Source organism: Nycticebus coucang, chromosome 16, assembly GCF_027406575.1.
Source record: "Nycticebus coucang isolate mNycCou1 chromosome 16, mNycCou1.pri, whole genome shotgun sequence".
Taxonomy (NCBI): Eukaryota; Metazoa; Chordata; class Mammalia; order Primates; family Lorisidae; genus Nycticebus; species Nycticebus coucang.
This window is the reverse complement of record NC_069795.1, coordinates 498616-523102: the sequence shown is the minus strand read 5'-3', so window position 1 is coordinate 523102 and position 24487 is coordinate 498616. Positions and strand designations below refer to the sequence as shown.

Genomic DNA, 24487 nt, shown 5'->3' with positions numbered 1-24487 from the left:
AAATGCCTGGCATCATAGCTCACAGCAACCTCAAACTCCTGGGCTCAAGCCATCCTCCTGCCTCAGCCTCCTGAATAGCTGGGACTACAGGTGCCCACCACAACACCTGGCTAGTTTTTCTATTTTTAGTAAAGATGGGGTCTCACTCTTGCTCAGGCTGGTCTTGAATTCCTGGCCTGCAAGAGTGCTGCGATTACAGGTGTGAGTCACCAGGCCTGGCCAAGAATACATTATTTAAATACAAAATTTCTGTTAAAAGATAATAATCAAAATCCACAAACAGGATAGCGCCTGTGGCTCAGTGAGTAGGGTGCCCGCCCCATATGCCGAGGGTGGTGGGTTCAAACCCAGTCCCGGCCAAACTGCAACAAAAAAATAGCCAGGCATTGTGGTGGCTGCCTGTCGTCCCAGCTGCTTGGGACTGAGGCAAGAGAATCGCGTAAGCCCAAGAGTTAGAGGTTGCTGTGAGCCGTGTGACATCATGGCACTCTACCCGAGGGCGGTACAGTGAGACTCTGTCTCTACCAAAAAAAAAAAAAAAAAATCCATAAACAAAATGAATTGAGAAACTTGACTTTGGCAAATATGACAAGGAAAGAAGAGGGGGTCTGTCCCCAAGAAGCACAAAAAATACAAATGAAGACACACCTGCCTGGCTCCAGAGCACACAGATGTGGCAGGTAAAGGACTTTAAAGCACTCAGGGTCTCAGCCACCTGCAGATACCAGGCAATGTCTACTCAGACCAGAAGGAAATCTGAGGGCAGCAGTGAAGACAGACAGGCCCCACAGCAGAGGCTCTGTGGAGCCAGCTGCAGTTGCCCAGGGAGGCTGAGGACACACAGGCCAGGATGGAGAGATCCCCAGCACTAGGTCGAAGTATCTATTCTCTCCTGGGGCAGGAGCTGTGGGCTTCTACAGTGACACTCAGTACCAAGCTAGGCAAAGGGGGCTGTTAAGTCACAAGCCAGAGAGAAGAGAAGCCCACAGCAAAATTTACACAGAGCAAAAGGATCTAAATTGGCACAAATTCCTGAGCCAGCTATTTGGGAACATACTTCAATACATGTTCAAAAACGGTCATGCCCTCTGATGCAGTAATTTAATTCTTATAATCTATACGAAGAAAATAATCTAAATACCACAGAAACCTTTCACAGAAGAAAATCTGAAAAATCTATTAATAAAACTGAAAAAAAAATTTTTTTTTTGCAGTTTTTGGCCGGGTTTGCCTTGAACCCACCACCTCTGGCATATGGGGCCAGGGTCCTACTCCTTTGAGCCACAGGTGCTGCCCAGAACTAAAAAATCTTAAACAGCCAATCTACTGATGGCAAGAACAGGGAGTTCTGTCAGAGCTAGATCATCAAATGTACCATTATTTATTAATGGTTAAAGGACACTGTAAAAAAGACACATGCTCATAATATAATTTCAAATGTAAACGATACATACAAAACTGTGTTTAAGGCACAAATGTGTAAAACATACAAAAGGACAAGAATAAGGCAAGACTCGGTGGCTCACACCTGTAATCCCAGTACTCTGGGAGGCCAAAGCAGGAGGATCACTTGAGGCCAGGAGTTAAGAGAATCCTGGGCAAGAGCAAGCCCTCATCTCTACAAAATATAAAAATATTATCCAGGCATGGTGGCTCATGCCTGTAGTCCCAGCTTTTCAGGATGCTGAGGCAGGAGGATCTCTTAAGCCTAGAAATTAAAGCTGCAGTGAGCTATGATGACACCACCGTACTCTAGCCAGAAAGACGGCGAGAGGATCTCACAAACAGAAAAATACCAAAAATTTCCACCACCCTCTAAAGAAAGCAAATACCCACATCAAATATCCATTAATACAGAAATTACAAAAGAATAATCTCCCTTAGCTTGGTAGTACAGTGGTTATGGCACCAGCCACATGCACCAAGGTCAGGGGGTTCAAACCCAGCCCAGGCCTGCTAAACAACAATGACACCTGCAACAAAAAATTAGCTGGGCATTGTGGCAGGCACCTGTAGTCCCAGCTACTTGGTAGGCTGAGACAAAAGAATTGCTTAAGCCCAAGACTTGGAGGTTGCTGTGAGCTGTGACACTATGGCACTCTACCAAGGCAGACATAAGACTATCTCAAAAAAAACCAAAAACAAAAATAAACAAACAAACAAAAAGAATAATCTCCCTTCTCCTGCACACCTTTCCCCTTCCCTATGGAATGCTGTGGAGCTTACCTGGTCAGTCCCTGGGACCACTTCAAACACACTCAGCTGGCTCCGGGTCTCCCGCATGTACCGCTCCTTCTCAGGACACATGTCTGGACATGTCCCAACAAATGTCCTCGCTTTGTCCAGATCAGTTCTTTTCACCCGAGCTAAAGACATCATGTAAATGCTAAGAATGTACCACACAGTCAGCAAGAATTCACAAAACTATATTTTCATAACGACAATAGGAAAAATAAAAATTAAACACACACACACAAATTACCAAGGGGAAAAAATACCTTTTTTTTTTTTTTTTTTGCAGTTTTTGGCCAGAGCTGGGTTTCAACCCGCCACCTCCGATATATGGGGCTGGCGCCCTACTCCTTTGAGCCACAGGCACCGCCCGGGAAAAAAATACTATTAAAATATAAGTCTCAGAGGAAGAGACCGACAGGAAGAGACCTACCCCACCAAGCAGTGGCATCAAAGTTCACAAAGACCCCCTCCAGGATGCCCCTACAGATCAGAGGCCCTACAGACTAGAAAGGGGCCCATCCTCGCTGCCAGCAGACATCCACCAGCACACGCTAACTCTTATGATGACCTCAATGACAAGCAATCACGTTGCAGGGTACTTGCTAAAAGGACCAATTTGTTAAAAATGCAAACATTCAAAACAGAGCAGTGCTCTAGAACTGTTTCCGTATGCCCCGTGCTGTGACCACAGTAAGAGGCACATGACAGAAGCTGACAAAGAGCAGGGCACAAGTAAACCAGCATGACCAGAGAGCTAAGCAATCAAGTGGAGACCACAGAGGCCCAGAATCAGCTCAGCGGGAAGAGGAGCTGCCTCCCTGGGCTCCCAAGAAGAGGGCAACCACAGGTCAGCCACAGCCACACACCGCACCTTGGCGCATGACTCTGTCTCTCTGGTCCAGCAAACGGTACTTCTCCTCAGATGTCTCGGCCACGGTGCCAATCAGGGCACTAAGGGATGACACACAGGGCCCCAGGCCCTCAGAGCCCTCAGAGCCTGAGTCAAACAGGTCTCCCTCAAACTGGTGGGCCTTCAGGAGACTCGGCTTCTTCACTGGAGAGCTACGAAGGAAACAACATGTTAAGGGCCCTATTATCACCCAGACCGTGATATTATTTCCACTTCTGAACATGCCTCTTCATCTTTCAAGATTTTCTATCTCCTAAAGCTGACAAACTAGAAGCACTAAAATGAGATGAGCCTTTTTTTTTTTTGAGACAGAGTCTCACTCTGTCACCCTCAGTAGAATGCCATGGCATTACAGCAACCTCAGACTCTTGGGCTTAAGTGATTCTCTTGCCTCAGCCTCCCAAGTAGCTGGGACTACAGGCACCCACAACACCTAGCTATTTTTTTTTAGAGATGAGGTCTCTCTCTGGCTCAGGCTGGTCTCAAACTCGTGAGCTCAGGTGATCCACCTGCCTTGGCCTCCCAGAGTGCTAGGATTATAGGCATGACCCACCATACCCGGCCTTTTTTTTTTTTTTTTTGTAGAGACAGAGTCTCACTGTACCACCCTCTGGTAGAGTGCCGTGGCGTCACACGGCTCACAGCAACCTCTAACTCTTGGGCTTACGCGATTCTCTTGCCTCAGCCTCCCGAGTAGCTGGGACTACAGGCGCCCGCCACAACGCCCGGCTATTTTTTTGTTGCGGTTTGGCTGGGACTGGGTTTGAACCTGCCACCCTCGGCATATGGGGCCGGCGCCCTACTCACTGAGCCACAGGCGCCGCCCGGCCTTTTTTTGTTTTTAAATAGAGACAGGGTCTCACTCTGTCACTGAGGCTGGAGTGCAATGGCATTCTCACAACTCACTACAGCCTGTAACCCCCGGACTCAAGCAATCCTCCTGCTTTAACTTCCTGAGTGAATGGGACTACAAGCATCACTATGACCAGCTAATGTTTCAATTTTTTTATAGAGATGAGGTTTCAGTATGCTGCTGGGGCTAACTTAGCCTCAAGTGTTCCTCCTGCCTCCATCTCCCAAAGTGTAGGATTATAGGAATGAACCACCATGTCCAGCCAAGAGGAGCCTTCCCAGAGCTCTGCAATAAGCACAAAAGTGTTAGTCAATGATTTTTTTTTTAATTTTAAAAAAGTTAAATGAGGGCTGGTGGCTCACATCTGTAATCCGAGCACTCTGGGAGGCTGAAGAGGGTAGATTGCCTAAGCTCACGGGTTCGAGACCAGCCTGAGCCAGAGGGAGAGCTCGTCTCTAAAAATAGTCAGGCATTATAGCCAGTGCCTGTAGTCCCAGCTACTTGGGAGGCTGAGGCAAGGGAACTGCTTAAGCCCAGGAGTTTGAGGTTGCTGTGAGCTGTGACGCCACGGCACTCTACCAAGGGTGACAGCTTGAGACTCTGTCTCTACAAAAAAAAAAAAAAGTTAAATGAGCTCATTTGAACAGCCAAATGAACACTCATAGATTTCTATTTCATAGAAATAGAAATTCAGCCTGGAAAAAACTTTAATATCTTTTTTTTTTTTTTGTAGAGACAGAGTCTCACTTTATGGCCCTTGGTAGAGCGCCGTGGCCTCACACAGCTCACAGCAACCTCCAACTCCTGGGCTTAAGCGATTCTCTTGCCTCAGCCTCCCGAGTAGCTGGGACTACAGGCACCTGCCACAACGCCCGGCTATTTTTTGGTGGCAGTTTGGCCGGGGCCGGGTTTGAACCCGCCACCCTCGGTATATGGGGCCGGTGCCTTACCGACTGAGCCACAGGCGCCGCCCAAAACTTTAATATCTTAAGGAAATAATATGTCTATATGTTTTTATACAGAAATGTCCTCATCCCCTCAGCTCCCTTATTTTCTAGTTGACTTTCATCATTCTCTGAACTTGAATGTAAATGAAGACATAAGAATGACTGAGTAAAGAAGAAAAACGAAAATGCATACCAGCAACAAATTTCTATTCACAAAATGGAAAGTGAGAAATACCTTGGCCAAAAGATGAAAGGAAAGATTAAACAAAGGCCTGCCAAGGAGGCCAAGCATGAAGAAAAGCCTCTGGGAATGGAGCTCCCCGCACAAATGAGGCAGCCATGAGTGCACGTCACACCCCAGGTGGCTCAGCAGAGAGCTGACCCAAGAAGTCACGCTGGAAATTGCTAGAAGTGATTGTCAGTAACACATGGTTCTGACAGTCAGACATTTCAAGGGGATGAGCTGATGCTTCCAAGTGTCTGCCTCAGGTAGAGCTGCACACAACTTCGTGGGATCAAGTAAGACGAGAGGTTTGCTCCCTGTGAGGCAGATGGGGGCTGGCCACAGAGGCTCCACACCAAGGGCATCTGCCCTGCACAAGAAGTGGCCTGCTGGCCTTAGTAGCACCTTCCTTGAGTAGGAAAGGACCAGACTAGCTGCAGGAGCTCTGTGACCAGAATCTCCAGAGAAAAGGCCCAAACGGGGGCTTCTTTACAACCTTGGGGTGCCGCATCCTAGCCCTAGGGCATATAGTCAGAAAACTCTCTCTAAGGCTCCCCCTGGCTGGCTACCACCAGCCCATGCCGGCTGGAGAGGCACGTTCAGAAGGACCTCCTGCCACTCTGCCCACAACAGTCCGTGGCAACTAACTGGCCCTTACCTCTCCCCACATCGCCCCTGGTCCCTCAGCCCCGACTTGGGTGTCACTATATTGTCCTAATCCCATTTGTCTTTCCTGAACAGTCATTAGGAGGGTCTGGTCCCACCTTTTGCTCAGGAGGCCGCCAGCCACAGCCCTTCCTGTGGGCTTGCCAATAGGGGAGTGTTGAAAGGGCGTATCCTCCATGCCCTGGCCACCCTCCTCGTCACCTGGTTTCTTCTCCTTCTGGCAAAATGGTTTCTTGTTGGGACCTGAGAACACAGAAGGCAGAGAAGGGTTTGTGGTGTCACAGATCATGCGATACTGGACTTTTTCCCTTTCTTTTTAAGAAAGTAGCATCCTTACCATTGTCACAGGACGTTAAAAAGAGCCTAGGGAAGTAACTATGAGACACATGGATCCACTCAGAGCATGCCCCAGCCCTGGGGAGGGGTTCCCACATACACAGAGCATTGGAGACTATGGGAAAAATAACTGAAAACTCACTTATTTTCTTCTTGTGCCAAAAGATAGCCACGTCTTTATGCAAACCTTTCCCCTTCTTCCTAGCTAGGGCTGCAGATGCCTGGAAAACAGTTCACAATTGGGACACCAGAAGAGATGAGGCTGAAAATGCAAACTCAGTGAGAATAGACTATTCAGAACACAAGAGGCTGCCACCTCAGGCCAGGCCATCTCCCTGCAGTTGTGCAGAAGCCGCCCTTACCTGCCTCAACTGTGTCACAGGTGCATGTGTGCTGCTCTTGATTTTCTGTATTAACAACTTTGTTCTGACAGAGCCTACAAACTTAGCCTCTGACATTTGGTGAGATGATTCTCACAAGCTAAGTACATACATATACAGAACAGAAAGATTGCCAAGTCACACTTACGCGCAAAAAAGCTGCAGAATGACACTTGTGGAATGCCATTTATCACAAACACCCACCTATGCTTTAGTGTACCTGCAGATAAGCTTGTAAAACACCAGAAAAGCATACCCCACGCTGGGTTGCTCAGCTCTGGGTATATCAATGAAGGGTTTACAAGAGCAATGTGCTTCATATTAGTTACAAGATATAAATATTTTGGATTCAGCTAAGAGAATAAGCACATTGCTATAGGCAAAAAATAATTTTAAAAACAAATGAGGGGTGTGTGTGCGCAGTGGCTCACACCTATAATCCTAGCATTTTAGGAAGCCAAGGTCAGAGGGTCACTAGTTTGTCTCCACAAAAATTTAAAAATTAGCAAGACATGGTGGCATATGCCTGTAGTCCCATCTACCCAGGAGGCTAAGGCAGGAAGATGGCTTGAGCCTGGAGGATAGCTCGAATCCAGGTGTTTGAGGCTGCAGAGAGCTGTTATCACACCACTGCTCTCTAACCCCAGGGCAACAGAGCAAGACTCTGTCTCAAAAAAAAAAAAAAAAAAAAAGAGGATTACCATGTTACACAGCAATTCACTCCTAAGAATATACGCCCTCCCCCACCTCAAATGATACTTGTATGCCAGTGAGCACTCTTCACCATAGCCCAAAATGGAAACGACCCAAGTGTCTATCAACAGATGAATGGGGAAATATAAATGTGATCCATCCACACAATATAATATTATTTACCCCAAAAAGAAATAAAGTTCTGATACATGCTACCAGGCAGGCAAACCTGGAAAGCATTATGCTAAGTGAAATAAGCCAGATACAAAAAGACAAGAGTTCTATGATTTCATACATATGAAGTATCTAGAATAAGCAAAGTCATACATAGAAAATAGATTAGAAGTTATGAGGGTTGGGAAAATGACAGGGAGTTCATGCTTAATGGTTGTAGAATTTACTGCTTGGAAAGATGGATAAGTTGTGGAAATATATAATGGTAGACAGTGGTGATGGTTTGCACATCACTGAGCATGTGATTAATGTCACAGAATTGTTGATAAAAAGATCTATAGGCAAAAATCAATGGCAAAAGTCCTAACTGTGAGATCAGCAGTCCCCTCTTATCCGCAGGGAAAATTACTAGACACTCAGTGGATCTCTGAAAGCTTGGACAATGTCGAACCATATATATGGTATATACTTTCCCCATATATGAATAACTATGATAAAATTTAATTTATAAATTAGGCACAGTAAGAAATTAACAATAACCAGTGATACGATATAACAATTATAAAAACATACTATAATAAAAGTTTGTAAATATGGTCTTTTGCTTAAAATATTTCATTGTATGTTATTAGACATAATGTTTTCCGACCACAACCGGCCACAAGTAACTGAAATTGAAGAAAGTGGATGACTACTGTATATTTTGGCACAATTTTTATTCTCAGGGATTTAAACAAAGGACATAAACTAATTAGGAATATATGCACAGGGTGGCACCTGGGGCTCAGTGAGCAGGGCGCTGACCCCATATACGGAAGGTGGCGGGTTCAAACTCAGCCCAGGCCAAACTGCAACAACAAAAAAAATAGCCGGGCGTTGTGGCAGGCGCCTGTAGTCCCAGCTACTGGGGAGGCTGAGGCAAGAGAATCGTCTAAGCCCAGGAGCTGGAGGTGGCTGTGAGTTGTGATGCCACGGCACTCTACCAAGGGCAATAAAGGGAGACTCTGTCTCTACAAAAAAAGAAATACACGCATAAAAATTTCCAAAAACAAAAAAATGGCCAAGTAAACAGGATAGGATGCCATGTGGCACTTAACAATCCCATTCTACACTGTTTGATTTCATAAACTACTGAAGATCACTACATGAAGACATTATCAACCACTGTATGCAGTGTGCTCTCCTTTGTGTGAAAACAATGTGACTACGTATTTGCAAAGACATTAACCAAAACATTCATAGCTGTTATCTTGGAGAGTAGAACCTTGGGTGATTTTGTTCTCCTCAAGAGAATATTCTGGGTTTTCTCCCTGCATCAACAGGCAATACTTCTATCATTTTTAAAAAAGTCTTAAAAGATGCTTTCTACTTTACACATTCCCATAAAACTCAACTTGCCCATAGTAATATTCAGAAAAAAATAACGATATAAAGCTACATAATGTGAGCAGTCCATGCCCACATGCACCCTACACCTCATGTATCATGCCTACATTTAAAGTCACAATTCAAACAATGATGAACAGCCATTATCTCTGGGGATGGTTTTAAACCATTATCTTAGATTTCACTTTTTCTGCACTGTTTGAACGTTTAGAGTGATTTTGTATTTTGTCCACACAAAAACAAAGCCAAAAGGCTCAAGTTTGAAAAGTGCCATGAGGGTGCAGAGACACTCCCAAAGCCTTTTAGATGAACCTGACTTCATGGGAACCACTATCCCAGCATTCCTAGAGCACAGTATCCTGAAGGGGCCTGGAGCTCTTCAGAAACAACTGCATGTTATGAATTAAACAGTGCTACTCCAGCCAGACTCTCTAAGAGTAAGGTATTTGAGTACTTTCCCTACAGTACAGCAAGCAGATGACGAATGGAAATTTTTTAAAAAGGTTTTAAACGTGAAAAGTTCAAATTTAGGGTAACCAATGACAAGTCAGGGGTACTCACATGATCAAAAAAATGCACCACTGCAAGCTTTTTGCTGCGCCTGGTAAAGATGCGCTGCACTTTAGCTATTTTGCTGAAGTGGTTCTCCAGAATGGTCCTGTCATTAAGATAGTCGGGGATGTTCTTACACTGGATCGCGGTAACTTCAGCAGGAGACAAGCCCCCAAGACTGTCTGTGCTCTCACTTCTTTTACTCTGACGCACAGGAGGACCTCTTAGAGAATCTAGGGGTTCAGAGGACACATAAACCCATTAGATGTCACCCTTTCAAACAGGAGGCACCAACTGTGTAAAAGCGAAGGTAATTTATATGGATATAAGATCTGATCAAAAGTCCTATGATATTTTCAGGTCCCCAGTGTTTATAGGGAATTTATCTAAAAAATCAAGCCAATGGCCAGAGAAATTTACTGAAATTTTTAGAGCTCACCTTCTTTTTTCTCTCTACTTGCAGCTTCTTCCTCTTTATTCACACCTGGAATCCGAGAAGGTACCAGGATAGACTGACTCCCTCCTGGAATGGCTATGTGGTCACTTTCCCCAGACTCGACAAAGCTAATTTCCTTTTTCGATTCCTTGTTGCCCAGGCGACCTATTTCTTTATTGCTTTTGAAAACATCCTGTATGGTCCGATCAAACAAAGTCCCTCCACGGGGTCGATTCAGGCGGACAGGTCGTTTATCAGGGGGATGATCGCCCCTGGACAGAGGGTCCAAATCTTCTGCTGTCTCATGGCCATGTCTCCTTGGGGAACGATCCTGGTCCTCCTTCCTTTTCAGTCCTTTCATGAGGCTGGGTAGTGGCTCCATCTGGGAAACAGCTTCTTCACACCCTTGTCTGACATCTGTTTTGCTAACTGGGAAGGGTTCACCCAAAGCCCCAGATGATACTGGGAAGCTACTGAGGCTATTAGAACTTCCAAATAAGGACTTAGGTCCTCTCTTCTCTTCCTCTACATTTTGGTTGGACAAAGCAGGAGTAAAGGCAGATGATGTATTATTACTATTAACTGGTTTTGAAAAAGTAAAATTTGAATTAGAAGCTGAACTGCTTGTCACCTGAGGAAAAGAAAAGGGGGCCAGGCCTCCAGGTCCACTACTAATTGGGTGGGAAAATGTGAAAAACCCAGAAGTAATTTGGCTCTGGGTTTTCTCTGGTTCAGATTCAGTCCCCAATATTGGTCTGAACACTGCATTTTCCAGAGGTTTAAAGCTGAATTCTGCTTTCCCAAAACCAGAGCTTGCTATTTCTCCAGCTTCTGGTCCAAAAGTGGAAGTACTTGGGAAAACCCCTACATTGGTAGGTGATTTAAAACTAAATCCTGGCACTGACGAACTTGAAGGCCCAGAGGTAGTTACAAAAGTGGGAGTGTGTTCAAGTCCAGAAAAGAGTCCAACACTTGAGGTCTGGGTAAATGCTGACGACTGCAATGGAGAGGAATGACTTACTGCAGAAGATGCTGGAAAGCTGGGTACCTGTGGAAATCCTGGGCTCTTTCCAGACAACATATTGTTTTGACCAAAAAGAGACGGTTGACCAAATTGAAATGGTGGCTTAGGCTGAAATGTTCCTATAGAAGTACTAGAAGATGATGAGAAAGCACTAGGCTGCTGCCCGCTGAAAGGATTTGTTGGGTTCATCTTCTTATCTAATTATTAAAAGGTAATAAATATATGTAGAAAATAGTCGTTTTCCTTAGTCTGTTGCACTAGGGAGATCCTTTCATCTTCAAGGTAAGCTAAAAGACAAAAATTCAGATCACCACAGCTGTATTCTGCTAGAAGACTAAGGAAAGAATTTTTGATCATGTCAAACTCTAAAGATAATTTTTCTTTTCTTTTTTTTCTTCTTTTGATAATTTTCTTAAAGGCAGTTAAAGCATTGAGTATTATTTTCAAAGGGCCAATAGGTTCTTTTGCTGGAGGGCGGGTGGAGTGGTACAAATAATTATTTGTTACATTAGTTTAATGTAACAAATTAAACTGTGCTTCCGCCAGGCACAGTGGCTCACGCCTATAATCCCAGCACTTTAGGAGGCCAAGGCGGGAGGATCCCTTGAGCTCAAAAGTTGGAGACCTGCCTAAGCAAGAGTCAGACCTCCTCTCTAAAAAATAGCCGGGCGTTGTGGTTAAGTGTCTAGTCCCAGCTACTCGGGAGGCTGAGGCAAGAGGGTCACTTGAGCCCAAGCGTTTGAGGTTGCTGTGAGCTATGACGCCAAAGGCATTCTACCCAGAGCAACTGAAATAAAATAAATAAAATAAAATAAAATGTGATCCTTTAAGATTAAAAATATCAGAATCATTTTACTGAATTGGCAAATCGATAAAAAACTTCAATTAGAAGTAAGAAAATGAGTATCTTTACCCCCTTCAATTTTAAGAGAGGAATTTCTCCTGGCTTCTTCCACTCTCCGTGGCCAGAGAATTACAATGTAACACTGTTAGACATCAGTGTTTCAGTGTTTCCTCCCACCTAATTTTTCTCTGACTGTCAGGAGTACTCAGTACTTTCTCCAAGCACAATACATACCGTTTTTTCTCAGCTTGGCTACCACCGCCGGACCACCACAAAGGACCAGCAGGCTCACACGCAGACCCCGCCCTGGGTGGTAGAGGAGTCCTTCACCCGCCACCGCCCGTGGGGCCGCGGAGGCCGTCGTTCCGCCCCGGCTCGCAGGGGCCGACTCGCCCAGCCGCTCCGTTGACGACGCTCGACAGGTCACGCAGGGCTGCGCGGGGAAGGCAGCGGGGCGTCCGCGCCCGCCTGACCCCCGAGAGCCGCTCACTGTCCGGCCGCGGCACTCCGAGGCCCGCTGCCCGGAGTGGGTCCTTCAGCTCCCGGCTAAGGGCGCGGGCACAGGACGCGCGCGGCGGGCGGAAAAACGCGGCGGACCGGCTTCCGGTCCGTGCCTCGTCACTGGGTCCCGGCCAGGCACGCCGCGTTCCGGTTCCGCTCTCCCGTCGGGGCTGCGGCTGGACTTCCGGTGGCGCTTGCAGTTTAGAGCCCCCCGTAGCTCTTAAGCTACTGCCGGCTCCCGGCCCCGATTTCATCGGTTTCAGGTACCGGTACATGTGCAACTGGGTTCCTCATCTCCGAAATGGGGACGTCGTACGCACTGGTGCGGGCCGCGGGAAGCCTTCAGACCAAAGAGGACCCCACGCGCGCGCTGCCCCACCCGCTCCACCCCCACTCTCCCGCCCCATACCGGCCCTCTACCCTCCCCCACCCCTTCCCTCCTCATACCGGCCCTCTGCCCTCCTCATCTCTCCCTCATACCTGCCCTCTACTCTCCCACTCCTCCCTCCCCCATACCGGCCTTCTATTCTCCCCACTCCTCCCTCCCCCATACCGGCCCTCTACCCTCCCCACCTCTCCCTCCCCCATACCGGCCTTCTACCCTCCCCACCTCTCCCTCCCCCATACCGGCCCTCTACCCTCCCCACCTCTCCCTCCCCCATACCGGCCCCTCTGCCCTCCCCACTTCTCCCACCCCTTGCTGCCTCTCTACCCTCACCCCAACCCTGTTCTTCTAGGGGCCTTCCAGTATGAATGGCTCCTTACTTGCCACTGGCTTTAATTTCCTCTGGCTATTGTTGTTGATTCTGGTGTACCTGACTCAGTGGCTTCCTTTTATATGCCTTTGTGTTTATATCTTCCTTATGGTAAATGTAAATTCCCATAAGATTTTCAATAAATAACGCCAAATAAACTGATTTGATTGTGTGTGTGTATTTTTATGGACTTTATTATTTCCTAGTACTGATTGGTCTTCTCTTAAACTTTAACTACAGGTGCCCTTAGAAACATTTTTCAAGGGCTGGTAGTTCTTCCTGAAATGAGTTTGGTGATTAGAAATCTGCAGCGAGTCATCCCCATTAGGAGAATACCACTTCGCAAGAAGATTGAGATTGTAAGGAGTGTTTTAGGAGTGCAGAAATTTGACCTTGGGATCATCTGTGTTGACAACAAGAATATTCAGCACCTTAACAGAATCTACAGAGAGAAAAATGCCCCAACTGATGTGCTTTCTTTTCCATTTCATGAGGTAAAATATGTTCCCTTTTTTTTTTTTTTTTTAATTGTTACTAAATCATGACCGTATACATCTTGGGGATATAATGTGGTGATCTGGTATACAATGTGGAATGCTTAAATCAGACTAATTAACATAATCATCACCTTACTTATTTTTTGAAATGTACCCTTGCATTGTATACATTAGGTGAGATTTCACCAAATACCTTCCCTCCCCCTGCCCTCTTCTTTCTTCTCCCACCCCCCTCCCCTCCCCTCTTTCTTTTTGGACTATCTTTGTGTTTTATCATTTGTATTAATGTGTAAGTGTTTATATATTAGTTTCATAATAGTATTGAGTACACTGGATACTTTTTCTTCCATTTTTGAGATAGTTTACTAAGAAGAGTATGTTCCAGCTCCATCCAGGTAAACATAAAAGATGTAAAGTCTCCCTCTTTTTTATAGCTGCATAGTATTCCATGGTGTACATATAACACCATTTGTTAATCCATTTAGGCTGCTTCCACTACTTGGCTATTGTGAATTGGGCTGCAATAAACATTTTGATGCAAATATCTTTGTTGTAAAATGATTTTTGCTAATCCAGGTAGATAAGTAGTAATGATATTGTAGGACCTAACGGTACATCAACTTTTAGTTCCTTGAGAATTCTCCATACTTCTTTTCAAAAAGGTTGTATTACTTTGCAGTCCCACCAGCAATGTAGAAGTGTTCTTTTCTCTCCACATCCATGCCAACATCTGCAGTTTGGGGATTTTGTGATGTGGCTAATCTTACTGGAGTTAGATGATATCTCAAAGTGGTTTTGATTTGCATTTCTCTAATGATAACAGATGATGAGCATTTTTTCATGTGTTTGTAGGCCACGCATCTATCATCTTCAGAGAAGTTTCTGTTCAGGTATCTTGCCACAAAGAAATGGGGTTGTTTGTTCTTTTCTTTTTTTTTGAGACAGAGTCTCACTGTGTCGCCCTCGGTAGAGTAATGTGACATCACACTTACAGCAACCTCAAACTCTTAGGCTTAGGCTATTCTCCTGCCTCAGCCTCCCAAGTAGCTAGGACTACAGGCACCTGTTATAACGCCCGGCTATTTTTTTTGTTGTAGTTGTTGTTGTTTAGCAGGCCCGGGCTGAGTTCCAACCTGTCACCTCTCAGTGTATGTGGCTAGCGGTCTAGCCACTGGCTACAGGTACTGAGCCTGTTTGTTCTTTTATTGATTAGTTTGAATTCTCTGTGGGTTCTAGTTATCAGACCTTTGTTAGGAACATAATCTGCAAAAATCTTCCCCTCTTCTGGAGGTTGTTTGCCTTACTGTGCCCTTAGCTGTGCAGAAGCTTTTTAGCTCGATCAGATCCCAGTAATATATTTTTGGTGTTGGATCAATTACCCATGGGGTCCTCCTCATAAAATATTTTCCCAGGCCAATATCTTCAAGCGTTTTCCCTGCACTCTCTTCTAGTATTTTTATAGTTTCATATCTTAAGTTTAAATTTTTTATCCAGTGGGAATCAATTTTTCTTATGGGTGAAAGGTGAGGGTCCAGTTTCAGTCTTCTATAGGTCAACTAGCCAGTTCACCCAGCACCATTTGTTAAATAGCGAATCTTTTCCTCAATGTATGTTTTTGATGGGTGAATCAAAGATCAAATAACAACATGTGACTGGGTTCATCTCTAGATTCTCTATTCTGTTCCATATATCTACATCTCTATTTTTGTGCCAGTACCATGTTGTTTTGATCACTATAGATTTATAGTATAATCTAAAGCCTGGTAATGTGATGCCTCCTGATTTATTTTTATTTCTAAGTAATGTATTGGCTATTTGAGGTATATTCTGATCCTATATAAAACATTCTTCAATGGGCAGTGCCTGTGGCTCAGTGAGTAGGTATATGCCGGCCCCATATACCAAGGGAGGCGGGTTTGAACCCGACTCCTGCCAAACTGCAACAAAAAATAGCTGGGTGTTGTGGCGGGTGCCTGTAGCCCCAGTTACTTGGGAGGCTGAGGCAAGAGAATCACCTAAGCCCAAGAGCTGGAGGTTGCTGTGAGCTGTGATGCTACAGCACTCTACCGAGGGCGACAAACTAAGACTCTTGTCTCTTAAAAAAAAAAAAAAAAAAGTTCTTTAAAATATGACATTAGTGCTTTCATAGGGATTGCATTAAATCTATAAATTGCTTTGGGTAGCATGGACATTTTAACAATGTTGATTCTTCTCAGCCACAAACATAATACGTTTTTCCATTTTTTTTTTTTTGTCACTTTTATTAGGACAAAAACAATTAAGACAATTTAATGAAAGACTTAATTATACACACCTAATTATGAACATTTCAAAGAAAGGAAAGTACAAAAATGGAATCTTTATGACTTTTTTTTTTTTTTTTTTTGTAGAGACAGAGTCCCACTTTATGGCCCTTGGTAGAGTGCTGTAGCCTCACACAGCTCACAGCAACCTCCAACTCCTGGGCTTAAGCGATTCTCTTGCCTCAGCCTCCCGAGTAGCTGCAAAAATGGAATCTTTATAAGGTTGTTAGTTAGCATTTTAAACTGTAATCACAGATTTTTAGAAGATTCAGCAAAGAACTTTGAGGGATAGTTCTAATTTCTAATTTGGTAAGAAAAAAAGAAAAAATAATTCTTGCAGACAGTACTAGTGAATACATGATTCAAAAGCATGTAAACATAAATGTATTTAAACAAAGAAATCATTTTTTTTTTCTAAGAACAAAAGGAAACTGGAAAATAAATTAGTTTGCTTATCGTAGAAGGAAAAGATCACCTGAAATGGTCTGAAAAATTCATAATCAATTTTATGGAGTTTTACATCATCACATGTAAGAATATATGGAATTTAGGCAAAGTAGTTTTTATGATACAAATGTGCTCACACATTTACAAACTTGCCAGAAATTAGAAATTATATGAAGAAACAATGTCATTGAGAAGCATAAAAATTGTACAAAAAACATCTGATATTTAAAGCCTGAAACTCAGCAAAGCATTACCCTGATAAGCTGGGCCATAATTGAAGAAAAATCAAAAATTAAGATATACACAATATCAAAAAATTTATCTTTTGATTTTCTAATAATACTATAAAAACATTTTTAAAAAATAATTAAAGAGCAATTAAGGGAAAAAAATCAAATGTCTTCTCTGTATTAAGTTTCTTATTTTTATTTCAATGAAAACAAACCACTTCAGTGGTAGCAACACAGCTCAAAAAAACACTGAATGTAATTTAGATGAGGTAGATTTTAGGAATTTAGCAATTTCGCATCCTTTCAGTTTTGCAAGTGGAAGACTGAGAATAAACTATAACTGGCTCTAGTCTTAAGAGAATTTGTTATAGTCACACTAGAAATAAGTGTATCGGGGCGGCGCCTGTGGCTCAGTGAGCAGGGCGCCGGCCCCATATGCCGAGGGTGGCGGGTTCAAACCCAGCCCCGGCCAAACTGCAACAAAAAAATAGCCGGGTGTTGTGGCGGGCGCCTGTAGTCCCAGCTGCTCGGGAGGCTGAGGCAGGAGAATTGCCTAAGCCCAGGAGTTGGAGGTTGCTGTGAGCTGTGTGATGCCACGACACTCTACCAAGGGCAATAAAGTGAGACTCTGTCTCTACAAAAAAAAAAAAAAAAAAAGAAATAAGTGTATCATGTTTCATGTTCATGTTTCCTATGTTTTTGAGCTTTATAAATGTAAATATGTTATTAGAAATTTTGGTTAGGGAAATCATTATAATGGGATTTAAATTTTTAAATTTAAAAAAATTGGCTCAGTGCCCGTAGCTCAGTGGTTAGGGTGCCGGCCACATTCCCCCTGGGTTGGTGGATTTGAACCCAGCTGGAACCTGCTAAGTTTTTCCATTTGTTAACATGTTCAACTATTTCTTTTCTCAGGGTTTCATAGTTCTCATTATAGAGATTTTTTACTTCCTTTGTCCCAACCGATGTGCTTTATTTTCCATTTCATGAGGTAAAAAATGTTCTTCTTTTTGTCTAGACTCCCAGAGAAAATTTCCTGTGTTAATTTCATTACAGACATGATTTTCAATTTTAATTTTGAAAATGGGCCGGGCATGGTGGCTCATGCCTGTAATCCTAACACTCTGGGAGGCCCAGGTTGATAGACTGCCTAAGCTCACAAGTTTGGGACCAGCCTGAGCCAGAGCAAGACCCTTGTCTCTAAAAATAGCTGGGCGTTGTGGCAGGCACCTGTCATCCCAGCTACTTGGGAGGCTGAGGCAAGAGAAACACTTTAAGCCCAAGAGTTTCAGGTTGCTGTGAGCTATGATGCCACGGCATTTTACCGAGGGTGACAAAGTGAGACTCTGTCTCAAAAAAAAGGAAGGAAGGAGGGCAAGAAAATGATTCAAATATACACAAAGGTAAAAAGCAGTATGTTAAGCCCACATTGAGTAATGATCATCATAGAGGCCATGGCAATCAGCACCCCTCCCCCAGGGGGGCAATGCCCTTCACTTCGAGGCTATAGTTTTCCTGGTAGAGCCAACAGGAAGAAGAAAGGGGGGTAGAGTCTACTCTCTCCTCTTTTTTTTTTTTTTTTTGTAGAGACAGAGTCTCACTGTACCGCCCTTGGGTAGAGTGCCATGATGTCACATGGCTCACAGCAACCTCTACCTCTTGGGCTTACGCAATTCTCCTGACTCAGCCTCCCGAGCAGCTGGGACTACAGGTGCCCGCCACAATGCCCAGCTATTCTTTTGTTGCAGTTTGGCCGGGGCTGGGTTTGAACCCACTGCCCTCAGTATATGGGGCCGGCGCTGTACTCACTGAGCCACAGGCGCCGCGCTACCCTCTCCTCTCAATGCCATTAGTGAATTAAAAGAGAAGTGCTTCTGCAATTTTGTCATTCATTAATGAATATGGATTGGAAAAATTAACATTGAAAATAACAGACTGGGGCGGTGCCGGTGGCTCAGTGAGTAGGGCGCCGGCCCCATATGCCAAGGGTGGTGGGTTCAGACCCAGCCCCGGCCAAACTGCAACAAAAAAATAGCCGGGCGTTGTGGCAGGCGCCTGTAGTCCCAGCTGCTCGGGAGGCTGAGGCAAGAGAATCACATAAGCCCAAGAGCGAGAGGTTGCTGTGAGCCGTGTGACGCCACGGCACTCTACCTGAGGGCGGTACAGTGAGACGCTGTCTCTACAAAAAAAAAAAAAAGAAAATAACAGACTGATAAATATTTCCAACAAATGCTATGTGACAGCTGCTAGGTGACTCTTTATTATGTAAAGTACTCAAGGCATCCCACATGCTTAGTAGCATCATAAACTGGAGCAGACCTTTTTGGAAAGTAATTTGGCAGTCATCTTCAAGAGATTTTAAAATACATGTATTCTTTTTTTTTTTTGCAGTTTTTGGCCAGAGCTGGGTTTGAACCCACCACCTCCGGCATATGGGGCCAGCGCCCTACGCCTTTGAGCCACAGGCGCTGCCCTAAAATACATGTATTCTTTAATCTGTTATTGTCACACAAAAGAAAAGACTAAAGACTATAAATTGCTGAATTTACAATGTAAAAATGTTTTAAAATGTTCATTTACTGTTCTCTATAATAGTAACAAAAACAGAAATACCCTAAATACCCAACCACAGAAGACTGGTAATAGCCCTCAACTGAGTGGACTGGTCTTTATAGTTTTTATGTGGGAAAATCTGAAAAGATGAATTAGAACAAAATATCAAGAAAAAAGAACAGAAATAAATAATTGTGCCCGTGCGGCGCCTGTGGCTCATGGAGTAGGGCACCGGTCCCATATGCTGGAGGTGGCGAGTTCAAACCCAGCCCCGGCCAAAAATCACAAAAAAATAAAAAATAAGGGCGGCGTCTGTGGCCCAGTGAGTAGGGCGCCAGCCCCATATACCGAGGGTGGTGAGTTCAAACCCAGCCCCGGCCAAACTGCAACAAAAAAATAGCCGGGCCTTGTGGCGGCCGCCTGTAGTCCCAGTTGCTCGGGAGGCTGAGGCAAGAGAACCACATAAGCCCAAGAGCTGGAAGTTGCTGTGAGCCGTGTGATACCATGGCACTCTACTGAGGGCAGTAAAGTGAGACTCTGTCTCGACAAAAAAATAAATAAATAAATAAATAATTGTGCCCATGTAGAAGTTGTGGATCTGTGTGATTCTGCCTTGGGAGGGATAAAAGAAATGGAAAGTAACTCATTTGACAAGGTGTTCTCAACCTAAGTGACAGGCTCTCTAACAGAATTAAGTGTGTTTGGGAACAGAGCCTTGCAATGGGAGTATGCATGTGATAGCCAACTACATGTGTGCTGGGGAAGGTAAAGGGAGACCAGGAGTTTTAAAAGAAAAGTGAGAAGGATTACATGATTGAGATAATTATCCCTGACTACAAAGATCAATAACAAGGGTGATACTGATGTGAGATTGTACAGGCAGTTGCTGGGCAGACGTCCCTGCAGAAGCATATTCTGTGTGAGGTTGTGATGGCCTTTGTTCAAGGTTGTAGTTTTTGCAGAATCTTTTAAGAGTTTTTGTTATCAGACAAACAAAGCTTGAGGATCGTGTTTTCAACACCTTTCCGGGCTCTACTCAGGGTTTTTTTAGTGCTAGTGGCTCCATTTTGATTCTGACACTTTTCATCGCAGAAACATTTTAGATCACTTGTGTATAGTGGCTGTGCAGTCCACCCCCCACAGACCTACACAGCCTTGGACTTGCACCTTGAGGGCAATGAGGTCAGAGAACAAGTGCTTGTTTGCCTTGATACTAATAAGCCAGAGTCTTCAAAATGAGCTATCAGCCTGTGCTTGTTACCATCCAGCTGGGTTCTTTGCCTCCTGCACAGGAGAGAGCCAGTACACTGAGACAGCAGGGGTCTCAGGGAGGAAAGTTTAATATCACAGGGAACTGAGCCAGGAGATAAGAGGTATTTCTCAAATCTGTCTCCCTGAGAATTTCAGAGCCACGGTTTTGTTTTTTTTTTTAAGAGACAGAGTCTCACTTTATCACCCTTGGTAGAGTGCCGTGACGTCACAGCTCACAGCAACCTCCAACTACTAGGTTTAGGCAATTCTCTTGCCTCAAGAGAGGCAATTCTCTTGTCCCAAGTAGCTGGGACTATAGGTGCCTGCCATAACACCTGGCTACTTTTTGTTGCAGTTTGGCCGGGGCTGGGTTTGAACCCACCACCCTCGGTATATGGGATTGGCACCCTACTCACTGAGCCACAGGCGCCACCCAGGGCCAGGGTTTTTGAAGGTAGATTTGGCGGACAAAAGACTGGGGAATTGGGTCTGCTGATTGTCTGAGGATGAACACATAGGCTTAGGAAGCAAAAATTGTCTTCTTGCACTGAGTTGGTTTCTGGGTAGAGGGTTGTAGGACCTGTTGAATCCATTTCCACACATAGAGCCATTGTTCTGGTTGGCATCAGTTGGTCTCCCCTTCCAAGTGCAGATTCTGGAAGATATCTCACATACCAGTCTTAGGTTTTACAATGGCAGTGTTATTTATAGAAGTGATTAGGTAAGTTACAAATCTTATGCCAGTCAGTGATACATGATCCTAAGCAGTAAGCAGTTTCAGGAAGGCAAGGGCTAGCTAACTGATTCCTGTGGAAATGAGACTTCCAGCACAGTTAGTATTTAGGGCCCTACATCACTTTTATGTGGCAGTTTCACTTGGGTTACTATTCCTGAGGTGATATCTAAGTGTTTTTCCTCATTTTTAGAATCTGAAAGCAGGTGAAATTCTGCAGCCTGATTTTCCAGATGACTATAATTTGGGAGACATTTTCCTAGGAGTGGAGTACATCTGGCAGCAGTGCAAAGAAGATGAAGATTATGAGGATATCGTGACTGTGAGTGGGGACACAAAATCACATATCCTGCCATGAGACATGGGCTATGCAAGGAGGTCAAGAACATGACCTGGGTCCACAGGTACTGTGAGGGCTACTGGGAGAGAACCTGCAAGCAGAGAGAGGAGGACACAGGCTGGGTGGGGTCTGCATGCCTCATGCAAGGGTTGGGGGAAGAAGAGGACACTCTGAAGACACAGAAGCCAGTCCCAGCTACTTGGGAGGCTGAGGCAAGAGAATCACTTGAGACTAAGAGTTTGAGGTTGCCGTGAGCTGTGACACCACAGAGCTCCACCCAGGGTGACATAGTGAGACTCTGTCTCAAAAAAAAAAAAGGACACAGAAGTCCCCAGAAGAAACCTTCTCAGCTCTACCCTGGCAATGAGCAGGCTGTGCTTCACTAGCTCAGACCTGCAGGATCAGCCACTCCCTCCTGACCTGTCTTTGGGGGACCCCAGTGCTTTCCCTGGCAAAGAAGGAGGAAGTTCCTGAGAGTGATGGGAAGTTGCCTAGCTGGGTTCAGCTCTGGCACCTCTGTGGGCAGCAGTCATGCGCTAGGGAGGGTGTGTGGGCAGTGCTTCCACTCCTTTGAACCTCCTAAGATTCTGTCCATGGCATTCCCTGGAGCCCCTCCCAATTACCCCATGTGGGGACCAGCCTAGCACCCCAGGACCCCATGCTCACAGCACTGGCCAGGCCAGGCCAGGCCAGCTCTGCTAAGACTGCCTTCCAGCCAAACGCTCCATCTTGCCCTCTCCCTCCTCCTTCCACCTCCTTCCACACTGTCCTAAGGAGATCTTGATCTTCCTACCACGGATAGCCCCTGGTCTGCCTCATCCCTGAACTCAACCATGTAGGGTGGCTTCTGGCAGGCTGGGACCATTTCCATTCTCCATGGCACCTGCTCAGAGGAGCATTCCTGACCTGCAGCTACACAGGCCTTTCCTCCTCTGCCTTCCCCAGCTCTGGGCTCCCTCCTGGCTCCCTCCCTTTGGGCTTCAGTCAAAGCCTGTCTCCAGGTGGAGATGCCCCTTACTCTATCCTGGTTGGTCCCTGGTACAAACTGTGCCTCTTCCCTCCAACTGCCCCACTACCCCTTCCTCTCTCCCCAGCACTTAGCTCTCTCCCACTGCTGCTGGTTTTTTTTTTTTTTTTTTTGAGACAGAGCCTCAAGCTCTCACCCTGGGTAGAGTGCTATGGCATCACAGCTCACAGCAACCTGCAACTCCTAGGCTCAAATGATTCTCCTGTCTCCGCCTCCCAAGTAGTTAGGACTACAAACGCCCACCACAATACTAAGCTATTTTTTGGTTGTAGCTGTCATTGTTGTTTGGTGGGCCCGGGCTGGATTTCAACCTGCAGCTCAGGTGTATGTGGCTGGCACCTTAGCCGCTTGAGCCACAGGTGCCAAGCCCTCATTCTTTTTAAATAGGCCCCCTCCCAGCATTGCTTCTGGCCATTGAGCAGTTCTGGGTAGTTGGTCCTCCTAGCCCCTCTTTTACCAGGTTTTTTTTTTTTTTTTTTTTTTTGAGACAGTGTCTCACTATGTTGCCCTGAGTGGAGTGCCGTGGCGTCACAGCTGCAGCAACCTCAGACTCTTGGGCTCAAGTGATTCTCTTACCTTAGCCTCCCAAGTAGCTGGGACTACAGACGCCTGCCACAACACTCAGCTATTTTTTGGCTGCAGTTGTTTAGCTGACCCAGGCTGGGTTTGAACCTGCCAACCTGGGTGTATGTGGCCAGTGCCATATCCACTGTGCTACAGGCGCCAAGCCTCCTAGCCCCTCTTTTAGACAGAAGGAAGGTCAGGCTGAGTACCTCAGGCTCCTGCTCCATTGTTTCTGACCCAGGACACCTGGGCATCTGCATTCTACCACTTACCAAGAGCAGCATGCAACCCTGGAGATGCTCCTGAAGGGGCAGCTTCCTGTTGGATCATGCCTAGCCGGTGTTTTAATTATTCTCTCAGGTGACTGCTACACACGGAGTCTGTCATCTGCTGGGCTTCACACACAGCACTGAGGCAGAGTGGCTGAAGGTAGGAGCCTGCCATCCTGCCCACTTGGGTGTGTTTGGGTGGCACCCCACCTACACCTGATGGCCTCTGACCTGCTCTTTGTAAAAGAGACTAAGAAATGTTTAAGTGTCTAGCTTGAGCACACAGACTGAAAGCTAGAATTGTGAGTGCTGGTGGTTGGTGTTTGGTCGGAGAGCTTAATGTAGAAAATCTTTACAAGAGACATTGTGACGATACTTAATTTGAAACAGAACTTAGTAGGCACTAAGGCGTCCGCACACCTGTAGGTTGTTTCCATTTATAAAGGCCTGTTAGTATGTGCCCCGCGCTGAGAGCTTGGAGATTCCGACATTTGTCTGAAAGACAAAGCTCCCTCCCCCCACAATAAGAAACAGTCCTGGATGCATTTGGTCTCTGGGCCAGTGGCCCGGTTTCACACTAGCCACGCCCCTTACAGCGGCCGATCCCTCGGGGGTTGGACTCAAGGCCCTTTTCGGGGGCTTTCTTGGAGGGGCGGGCGGGCTTAACCCACCCCTCGCCCTGCTGCAGGGGTAGGCCAACCACTGCCCATCTGGTTGGTGGTTTGGCGAGCTCTGGTGGCTGGTCTCCCTGCTGCCACCCCTCCCCCTGCAGGCTCTGCAGGTCCGGGTAGGTGGTGAGTGGAGCCGACCCGCCCTCAGCTTTCTGGGCCCACGCCCAGCGCTCCCTCTTCTCTTACAGATGCTGCAGAAGGAGAAGCTGGCGCTGGATGAGCTGAACCGGCGCACCGGGACCAGGCTCCAGCCTCTGAGCAGGGACCTCTTCTGATGCCAGAGGCTGGGGACATGGGGACAGAGATAGAGTGGGAACAGACATTCCCCCCGCACAGTGGGGCACCCCCAAGATTGGGATTTCTGCAGGTTGCCACTGTCCTGTGGCAGAGGCACCAGCCCAGAAAGGGGCTAAATTCCCTGAGCAGAGAGCACTGAGGTACAAGTGTTAGGACATCAGATTTTTTTTTTTTTCGCATTATTGCAAATAAAAGTTCTAAACCCTTAGAGATTCCCATTCCTTTTCTTTCTGTAGGACACATCAGATTTTTTTTTTGTTTTTTTGAGATGATCTCTCACTATGTTGTCCTCAGTAGTGTGCTGTGGTGTCACAGCTCACAGCAACCTTAAACTCTTGGGCTTAAGCGATTCTCTTTGCCTCGGCCTCCCAAGTAGTTGGGACTACAGGT

General features: G+C 45.7%; 2 protein-coding genes across 3 annotated transcripts in view; one reads left to right on the top strand and one right to left on the bottom strand.

The window, feature by feature from the left end:
• The window catches only part of MCM3AP (minichromosome maintenance complex component 3 associated protein), a 42121-nt gene extending 29931 nt beyond the window's left edge, over positions 1-12190 (bottom strand). The window contains exons 1-7 of the mRNA XM_053564664.1: positions 11894-12190; positions 9795-11102; positions 9365-9588; positions 6313-6391; positions 5933-6077; positions 3107-3297; positions 2227-2366 (exon numbers count right to left, since the gene is read on the bottom strand). Of these exons, the coding sequence (XP_053420639.1) occupies positions 2227-2366; positions 3107-3297; positions 5933-6077; positions 6313-6391; positions 9365-9588; positions 9795-11004 (1989 nt within the window). The 5' untranslated portion in view covers positions 11005-11102; positions 11894-12190. The remainder of the gene's footprint in view (positions 1-2226; positions 2367-3106; positions 3298-5932; positions 6078-6312; positions 6392-9364; positions 9589-9794; positions 11103-11893) is intronic.
• A 98-nt stretch (positions 12191-12288) lies between these two features.
• YBEY (ybeY metalloendoribonuclease) lies at positions 12289-24307 on the top strand. 2 transcript variants are annotated; one of them, XM_053564691.1, is made up of 5 exons: positions 12289-12423; positions 13156-13409; positions 21123-21251; positions 23221-23289; positions 23989-24305. In XM_053564691.1, exons 2-5 carry the CDS (start codon positions 13200-13202, stop codon positions 24073-24075), a joined length of 495 nt encoding a protein of 164 aa, XP_053420666.1. In that variant the 5' UTR covers positions 12289-12423; positions 13156-13199; the 3' UTR covers positions 24076-24305. The 2 variants fall into 2 exon arrangements, with proteins under 2 accessions (XP_053420666.1, XP_053420665.1); XM_053564690.1 differs by having other exon boundaries at positions 12356-12482; positions 23989-24307.
• The last annotated feature ends 180 nt before the right edge of the window (positions 24308-24487 follow it).

Coding starts and splice junctions, on each gene's coding strand:
- YBEY (XM_053564690.1), top strand. CDS start 12,434: ATGTGCAACTGGGTTCCTCATCTCCGAAATGGGGACGTCGTACGCACT. Junction 21,252..23,220: donor ATTATGAGGATATCGTGACT/GTGAGTGGGGAC, acceptor TTATTCTCTCAG/GTGACTGCTACACACGGAGT. Junction 23,290..23,988: donor CTGAGGCAGAGTGGCTGAAG/GTAGGAGCCTGC, acceptor CTTCTCTTACAG/ATGCTGCAGAAGGAGAAGCT.